Source organism: Balaenoptera acutorostrata, chromosome 15, assembly GCF_949987535.1.
Source record: "Balaenoptera acutorostrata chromosome 15, mBalAcu1.1, whole genome shotgun sequence".
NCBI lineage: Eukaryota > Metazoa > Chordata > Mammalia > Artiodactyla > Balaenopteridae > Balaenoptera > Balaenoptera acutorostrata.
In genome coordinates, this window is record NC_080078.1 from 3,927,383 (window position 1) to 3,936,402 (window position 9,020).

At 61.7% G+C, this 9,020-nt stretch overlaps 2 protein-coding genes across 7 annotated transcripts in view; one reads left to right on the top strand and one right to left on the bottom strand.

Moving 5' to 3' along the window:
• The window catches only part of TNRC18 (trinucleotide repeat containing 18), an 86,030-nt gene extending 84,641 nt beyond the window's left edge, over window positions 1-1,389 (bottom strand). For all 6 annotated transcript variants that reach the window (XM_057528303.1, XM_057528305.1, XM_057528302.1 and 3 more), the window contains exon 1: window positions 1,003-1,389. The gene's annotated coding sequence lies outside the window, so the exon portion shown is untranslated. The remainder of the gene's footprint in view (window positions 1-1,002) is intronic.
• A 447-nt stretch (window positions 1,390-1,836) lies between these two features.
• On the top strand, window positions 1,837-6,395 carry LOC130704847 (collagen alpha-2(I) chain-like). The gene is made up of 3 exons (XM_057528801.1): window positions 1,837-2,080; window positions 2,178-2,199; window positions 5,115-6,395. Exons 1-3 carry the CDS (start codon window positions 1,837-1,839, stop codon window positions 5,929-5,931), a joined length of 1,083 nt encoding a protein of 360 aa, XP_057384784.1. The 3' UTR covers window positions 5,932-6,395.
• The last annotated feature ends 2,625 nt before the right edge of the window (window positions 6,396-9,020 follow it).

Below are 9,020 nucleotides of genomic sequence, written 5' to 3' on the forward strand. Positions count from 1 at the left end.
CAAATGCCCCTGTAGTTCCAGTTTAAAGCTGTTTATTTAAAAGATTTGCTGATTCCCGTGGGGGCGGGAGGGGGTCTGGGAGCCAACCCTGCCCTCGCTCTCCGTCTGCCCTCAGCAGCTCGGATTCCTGATTCCAAGAGGCCCGGGCGCTCCTAGAGCCACCGATCAAGCCAAAGCCACCGGCTCCCGGGTGCCCGCCCTGCGCCCCGCGACCGGCGGCCAGGCCCCGGAGCTGCAGATCCTCTCAGCCGCAACCCCCCGGCGTCCTCCAGCCTCCCTCCCCAACTTTGCTAAGGATGCTTATTTTAACCCGGTTTTGGTTACAAACACCCCCTCCCTCCCTCGCTGCTTCCCATCAGGCTCTGGTTACCAGATCCGCGTTTACTTTAGAAAAATCTAAGATCGCCACATCCGAAGATACATGTCAGGCGATGAGCTTTCCGTGATTTAAAAAAAAAAAAAAAAATTCTTTGTGTAGCTTTCTTTTAAAAGCCAGCGCTTCGGGTCATGCCCCAGCGCCCCACTTTGGGGAAGTCGGGGTGAAGCCCCCCGGAACACCCTTGCTCTGGTAGAGAAGCTGGCTCGGCCATCTGCGGGCTCTGCTGCGTTCTCCCTACTTTTCTCCCCCTCTTAAATGCAGTTAAAATGGCTGAATTCCGGCTTTTAATTAAAAACAGCCTATAATCGAAAACGTCTAGGCGTCCCTGGCTCCCCCACCGCCTGCCGGGAACCGAGAAGGGAACCGACGCCCCTCGGCCCGGTTGGGCGGGCTAGAGCAGGGCTGGGGGCTCAGGTGGGCGCCCGGGGCGCAGGGACTTGCCCCCACCCCTCCCGGGGCACCCCACCACGCCGGCCCTGGTCCCCCGATTCTGTCCTCGGGAGCTGGAGAGCTGCGGGTATCCCCGGCGCACCCCGAGGGGGGAGGCGGGGTGGGGGGTCATCTGGAGAAGTTTGGAGACCATCGCGCCCGGCCAGGGGCAGGCGGGTGGCCCGGCGGCGTACCTGGCGCGGCAGGGCTCCCGGCTCCAGGCGACGGCGACTCCGGTGGCGGCCCCGGCTCCCGGCGCGGCTAGGCGCCCGTGCTGCCCGCCATCCCGCGGCCGCTGCTCCCCTTCGCCACCCGCAGCCGCCTCACACTTTTTGCCCGCCTTTCCTTTTTTTGGTAGAAAACCGCTCCCCGGGCCGAGCGCTCGGCGCGCCAACTCCTCCGCCCTCCCGCGGCCGGGCTCCCGCAGCCCCCGGAAAAGCCAGCTTTCCTCCCGCCGAGCTCCCCGCTTTTTAATAAAATCCAGGTAGCGCCGGTTTAAAGAATCCCAAATCTCCATATACAGCCCGGGATTGGAAAAGGTACATTACACAACCCCCCTTTCAAGTTCCTCTCGCTGGATCTAAAAAAAAAAAAAAAAAAAAAAAAAAAACCCGCGGGGGGGCGGGAAAGGGGAGGCTGGGGGAGGGGAACACTCTCCGGCGAAGAAACACGCATTGTTCCCGGGTGCCCGCCTCCCCCCAGGCCTGCCCTCGGCCGCCACCCATTGGCCGCGCGCGCCGCCAATCACGCGCATGTAAACACCTTGGCCCTCAGCCATCCCTATAAAACCAATTACGGACGAAGGGGCTCCAGCAGTTTCCAGGCTCCCCTCGGTGGGGCTGAATGATCAAAACTGGTGGTGAGAATTTTTCCGGGCCGTTTCTAGGCAGCCCTCCCCCTCCACCAGCTCGGACCCCCCCTTCCGCCTCCTCCTTTTTCCTCCCCCCTCCCCCAGCGTCTGGGCTGAGTGATCAAAATAGAGAAAGATGGTTGTCGCCGCAATCCAGGGCTTTGCAAGGCGCGGTTTAATGGGCCGCCTGTCAGCTTCCTGCTCGCAGGAGGAGGTGACAAGCCGAGCGAGCCGGGAAGAGCCAGAGGCCCGGCGGGCTGCACCCCGGGCCCGGGCCCCCGGCTCCCCACCTCCCCTGGGGCGCGCCTTCTACAACTCGCGGTGGAGACGCCAAAACGGACAAGGGCTGCTTTTTCCCTCCTCCCCCCACCCCACTTTAAAACAAAGCAGCGATTCATTCCCTCCCCGAACTGCGCGGTTGGGTGGGATGGGCAGGCGAGAAGGCGGTTTTCCTAGCCCCGGTCTGCGGGTTCCTCCCTGAAACGCGATGTCAGATGGTTACTGATTAATATTTTGGAGAGGCCGCGGCGGCGGGCAGCGGGTGAGTCTCTAATCTCCTAAAAGGGGTTCCTATAGAAACGCGGGCCAGGGCGCGCCCCCCGCTCGGCCCCGGCCGGGGCTGCGGCGCTTTGCACCGCGCCCCTCCCCAAAGGCTCTCTTTGCGTGGGCGCTCCCCTCCCTTTCTCCCCCCCCAAAAAAAAATCAGAGCAGAAAAAAGGATTAGATCGGCTGAGCGCGAACTGACTCCCTCTCGATTCTGACATTTCAGCCTATTAGCATTTCTCCACGGGGCCTTCTGAAACCTATTAAAGTGTAATATTAAAAACCTCTTGGCTGGGGGCCTCTCTCGCCTTCCATCCGCCGTGCCCCCTCCAGGGAGGGCGAGACCGGGGGGAAAAAAATCTGTTTAGCTCAGAGGAAGCAGCAGCCAAGCCCAAAAAGTGCTTGGCTGGCCGCGGCAGCCGGAGGGGGAGGGGAGCCCCAATCCCCCAGACTTTGTACTTTTATTTTGCGCTTTCAGCAAAATCCTTTCTGGGTTGAGTAGCCGGGAGCTGCCCGCGGCAACCTACTTGGCTGCGGGCACGAGGAGTGCGGACGTGGTCGGAGGGGCAGTCCTAGGGGCCCGCACCCTCCGCAGCCCCGCAGGGACCCGTGCCCGGCTAGGCATTACGTACCCTCAAAAGGAAGCTTGGAGGGGCAGAAATCCTTGCCGATCCTGCCTCAGAGAGCAACCGCGGTGATTAGATTTTAATTAAAACTAGAGAAGCCCGCTCTTTCGCCCTGCGCTGCGGACTCAGCGTTTTCGCATCGTTTGTTCTTTTTTTTTTTTTCAATCCATTTTTAAGGCAACTTTTCTGGAGGGGGTGGAAAATGAGCTAGTTAGCGCCCATTCGTTCTATTTTCTTTTCTCCACTTTTAGAAAAAGAAGGGGGGTAGGCTTGGAGAGCGAACTGGGGGTGTCTAATTTAATTCCAGTATAAATTTGAGGAAAAAAGTTCAGCCTCTTGAGGGCAGTTTCAAGTTGCCCTTCCTGGAGCCTCCTGCGCTGGTTTCTAGGCTGCCCTCTTTTGGAAGCTGGAGCTCTGCGGGGCGGGGGGGGGGGGGGGGAGGAGTGAGAAGGAAAGAAAGCCACGAAAATAGCCGGAGCCGAGGGGAACGAGCGGCGGAGCAGGGCACGCAGGTCTCAGTGGCGGCCGGGGCGGCGGGAGGCTCCCGGTGCAGCCCCGGGACGGCCAGAGCAAAGACGGAGAGGAGAGGGGGGTTAGAGAAAGGAGGTATTGTGTCTGTGTGCCTTGGGGGAGGGGGGTGACTGCAGAAAATAAAGTAAATGCAGTTGAGCTGCACGAGGCTGCTGAAAGCCAAGACAGGGGAAGGGGCCGTGCGTGGGGTCGCAGCCCGGGTGGGCGCCGAGTGTCCTCCAGTCTTATCCAGAGGCCTCTGTGGGTTCCTAGTAAACCCTCCCACTCCCGAGCCCCCATCGCTCAGTATTCAGACCCCAGACACTGAACCTCCATTCCATTATCCCCCGCCCGGGATCTGGAATGTTTTTCTTTGTTTTAATATAGCTCAAGAAAAAAATATGTACGTTGAGAGAGTTGGGGTGGGGAATACAAAGGACTTGCAGGGTGGAAAAAAACAAAAGCCTATTTTTATAAATGTTTAATGTTTTCACTCCTGGATGCTCAAGACGCCGTAATTTTGACGGCGGGGTATGTGTGCCATAAATCATTTAGTTGCTAATAAAAATTCTGCCTGTTTGCCCTGGATTTGCCAATGGCGTTTCCAAGTGTGCGCCTGGATGGAGTGGCGAACCAAGCCTGCATTTCATTAGGGCCGAGGTTCGGGGCAGGCGAGGCCCCCTCCCCCACCCACACCCCGGGTCTTTGTGGGCTGCAGCCCACTTGCGCTCCCCTCCCTGCATATACCCGCACCCGCGCGAGCCGCTGCGCGGCCCTCCCGCCAGAGCTCGCGCGGGTGCAGGGCCTGGGAACGCGTAGGTGGTGGCGGCGGCGGCTCCCAGTTCCCGGCCGCGCAGCGGGGCTTCCCGGACAGACCCTGCCCGGCGGTGCCGGTTCTCCGAGCTGCAGCTCGAGTGGAGGCGCGAGCCGGCCACGCCGAGGAGCCACCCGCCTCGGACGACCTACGCGCGCCCCGATCTTTGCCCCCTCCCGACCCGCGCCCCGCTGCCCGGGTGCCCGCAGTCGCTGGGGAAGCAGCGGCCGGGAGCCATTTTTAGGGCGGGGGACGGATCCCAAGCCGAGTGGTGGGCGCAGCCCAGGCTCCTTCCAAGGCCCTCGCCATTCGTAGGGGGCATGGGGGACACCCCTGGCCGGGCTTCAGGGTCTGGGGAAAGAAACACCCTCCCCGCTTTGGTGGCCACAGAAACGTAAAAACCAGGCCGGAGCGCCCTGCGCGGAGCGGGTAACAACGCGCAGCCCGCAGTCCTCCCGGGTCCCGCCGCCATCTTCCACTCCCTCCCCCCACGTATTTGTGTTTACTCGGCAAGATCCGTAGCCAAAAAGAGTGTGTTGACGCAGTGTGTGTGTGTGTGTATTTTGTACTAGCTGGGCGGAAAATCGGCTGAAGGGGGGAACCTCCTCGCAACCCCAAACCTCAGTTCCCAGAGAACCCGCCCAAGCCAGCGCTTTTGTCCGCGGCCATCGTGGGCCGCCAGAAACGAGGCCTTTTGTATATTCCTAGGCCTCCAGCTCCGTGGACGCGGCCTGACTGACAAAATTATTTCGCTTTGTTTTAAAACCCAAGGACACGCCAACCTTGGATTCAGCTCTCCCTGGCTACGCCTTTGTCACTGGCGGGCTCAGTCCCCAGCGCCTCGGTCAATCCTGTCCTATTCAGGGCCGAACACGGCGCTCCCCGGAATCCTGGTGTGGCCGACCGCTTGGACGCGTTCTCCCCCACCCCTTCCCCAGAAAAGAAACCCGCATCCTTTCCTAGGCGAGGACACCCGAGCCACCTCCACCCGTCGCCCCGAACGGCCCTTCGCGGTGGGGACCGAAATCCCCGCGCCTCCACCAGCCTCTCGGTGAATGGAGCCCCGGGCATTCGCCGGCCTCTGCTGCCCGCTCGGGAAGCCGTGACGCTGTCTTTTAAGCGCCAGTTTCCAGGTTCCAGGTCCGACAACCAGGGAGCTCCTGGCCCGGGTGCCGCTAAAACCCGGAGAGGCCCCGCCCGGGAAAGCCAGGCTCGCCATCCCCTTGCTGGGACTGGCCCAGTCACGACTCGGCGCCGAGCCGAGGTTCGGCCAGCGCAGCCGAGATGGGTCCCGACCCGCCAGGAAGACCAAGGACGCGGCGCCAGAGCCACGAAAGCCGCAGGGACCAGGGGGCACGGCGGGCAGAGCCTGGACCGAAGAGCCAGGCCCGGCCCTGGCAGATCCCGGCGGCTCTCGGCTCCGCCTCCGGCCCTGGCCTCTTCCCCCGGCCGGGTCGGGTCTTCCACTCTACTGTTTGGCTCTAAGGGAGACACTCTCCGTGCGCCGGGGGCTGGCTGCGGCCATAAATCTCGGCGCGGGGCCCTCCTTCCCGCTGCACGCACGGGTACTCCCGGTCGTCGACCCCGCGTCCCTACCGCACCAGATGCCCCGCTCTCCAGGTCAGGGCCTGGGGGCCCCGAGACTGCGCAGGGAATCAAGCCAGAAGCTTCCCCTTTCACCAGAGAGAGGGAACGGCCCTGTCCACTTGATGCCACCATCTTCCATCCCCGCGGTCACCGGACCCTGAGGTGGCCTGGGCCTCACCGCATCGCTGCCTAGGGTAGGGGCGCCCGGGCGGGTTGCTTACTCCTAGGAAGGCTAGGTGAGGCTGGGATGGGCGCGCGACTACCCACCTGAGCCCAACTCCGGCTCTACCTGTGCCATCGAGGGGCGACATCAGGGTCACAGTGGCTTCTCAGAACTCAGCCTGCCACCCCTCTCTGCAGACCGTGCTTTAATCCTGGGCTGCTGTTCTGCCCTTGGAGCCCTCTGAGGGCGCACCATGCGGGGAGGGGGACTTTTTCTGTGTGCATCGAGGACCAAGCAGGGTGTCTGCAGGCGCTGTGCCTGTAGGTAGGGGCTCATCTGGTTCACCACCCGGTGCCAGCCCATCATCTCCTCCTTGCCGGGGACGCCTCCGGCTTTTCCCCGTCGGGCCCCAGTTCGGCACCCTGGTCGGCCACCCGCTTTGGCGCAAATAGGCAAACCATCGGGAAAGCAGGAATTGGTCCAGCGCTGGTAGCAGCCTGGTAGGGGCGGCGGTCTTTCTACCCCGGGTGGGGGGAGGGCCGTGGGGGGGGATACAGGGGTGCAGATCCAGACAGGGTGTATTTGCAATAATAACGCTTAATGTCACCAGCTTTGTCTGTCTCTTTACCAGAGGGGCGGGGAACAGGCCTTGGCGCTGGCGACCTGCATCAGGCGGTTTGCTCTATTGATGGGGACAACCACCTCCGAACAGCCACCTCTTGCTCGGGAGTTCGGGTGGGGACAACCGCGGAAGGGGGAGGCATTCACCCCTCCTGGGTGCCTCCCGAGAGCCTCACTGTGCCAGTGACACGACGGCAAACTGGCACGTGGCAGATGCCGGAGGCAGAGGGTTTGGAAACCTTGCTGGGAAACACTCACCTAGGGAGCTCCTTCCTAGAATTTCTAAAAGCACATTTGGAGGGACCGAGGCCCTCTGGCCGAGCCCAGGAGAATTTGAGCACTCGCCTCGGCTCGGCGGCGGTGGAACGCCGCCTGGGAGTGGAGAGGCGGCTGAGCCACATTCCAGCCGCGCCTCCCCCCTGGGCCTCAGCCCCGCGGCGCCCCAGGAAGCGCCTCCGAAAACAAAGCTCTGCGGTTTCAGCCCAAGGTTAAAGTCCACCGTGAGCATTTTTTCCCCAGAATCCAAGAGCGATTGTGTTTCTCCAAATAAACCACCAATAAATCAGCACTGGGGCCGCCTGCTGAGGAGCTCTGCTGACCTTGGGGAATGGATTTCCTGCTAGACCCGTCAGAGGACGGGCATGGGGAGAGGGACACCATGCCAGCCGTGCCCCCTCCAGAGAGAAGCGGAAGAGGCACTGGCCAAGGGCATTCATGGGGGTTTAGGTGGTACGGGTGTGCCCAGAGGGGACGGGGCGGCAGTGCGGGCTTGTGGGGATGTTATTGTGGGAGATGGTCGCTTTGGGGGACGCTGACCGCGTGTTCACTGAGCGCCCAGGGTCCCCGCCCTGTTCTAGGCGCTGGGAAAGAGGCATGAGGGACAGAAAAGGCCTCTTTGGGGGCCTTCTTTGTCCGGGTGTGCCTGGGTGTGTTCCCAGCCAGTCTGTGCGGGTGTGACTAATGGGATTTATGTATGTCAGCACCAGGGTGACTAATGGAGGGCCCGGCAGCACGTGTGTTTGGGGAGGGGTGTGCCTGCCGGGGGGTGGGGGGGCGTCGCTGTACCTGGGGGGGGGGAGGGGGCTACCCGGTCCCCTCCTCGAGGTCCCCGTCTCCTGCTGCTGGTTCGCAGCTTTGTCTGGGCCTCTGAACCCCTGCTTGGCAGGCCTGTGCATGCTGAGAGTTCTGCAGCAAATTCCTCCGCCAGCCTGGCCCCCAGAGGCGCCTCCATCCCTTCCCACTGGCCTGACCCACGTGGCCCCTGCAAATCCAGCCCGTCCCACCCCCTTCCACAGCAGAACCCTCCAGCTTCCTCTCTTTCGGTCTGAAAATTCCTTCTGATGCAAACCCCTGCTTCGTGCAGGCTTGGACAGCCCTCTGACATGGGTATTGTCACGCCCATTTAACAGACCAGAAACCAGAGGTTCAGAAGGAGAAGCAACAGGCCCACACAGCTAAGATGCGGCGGGCGTCCTCGGCTAAGCCAGGCGGGGCGCTGGGGATACGACTGTGGAGCCCCTGCACCCCTGGGAGCCCCCATCCTGACCAAGACTAGCTTAGAGAAGGTGAACGGCCAGCTACACTAACCCAGCCTGCCATCCCCTTTCCTGTCCTGCCCCGTCCATCCTCTCCACCTTCTCCTGCCCTCGCCTGTGGGGGAGGCAACAGAGGTCAGAGGTTAATGGGAGCCCATTTGGCCTGGGCCTAGTAAGGGCAGGGCGAGGTCAGGCTGACCCAGGGAGCCTGGTCCGCACTCCCAGCTGGGAGGGGGCTGCGGTCGGGAGTTCAGGGGGCCAGGGCTCCCAGTTCTGGCGGAGCTCGGGCTCAGGACACACCCAGAGAATCCCATCTCCCCTCCCCCTCTGGGTCTCCTGGTTTCTGACACACACACACCCCCCAGTCTCTGGGCATTCCTCTGGGTGTCTGCTCCTTGCATATGTGTTCTGTCCCACACATCTGTGCCCCTGTTAGAGACACCCTCGTCAAAAGGGTCCGTGTGAGCCACAGAAGTGGGGTGACTTCCCAAAGTCACCGAGCCCGGGTGGCAACAAGCAAGCCAGCCAGGTTTCGGCCCAGCTCTGCACCTCCCGTGCTCCCTGGCAGTGCTCCGTGGCCCGTGGTGGCATCTCTAGGGAGGGGACAGCAGGGCAGCAGGGCCTAACCCTTCTTCCCAGGTCTCCCAGGAGTCTCCCATCCCCACAGTCTCCCAGGATCTCTCTCTCTCTCTCTCTCTCTCTCTCACATACACACAGACACACACACAGACACACACACAGACGCGCGCACACGCTAATCTCTTCACCCCCTCCCTCCTTTTTTTTTTTTTTTTTAATCCTTCTTTGGCATTTTCTTTCAAACAGAAAATAAAAATATTTCCCATGGCTGCAGCTTTGAAAGCTTCCCTTGCCTTCCTGCCTCTCTCCCTCACCCCCACCCCCATGTCAGTCCATTTCCAGAGTCAGCAGAAAGTCAAAAACAAACCCAAAAAGATCAAACCC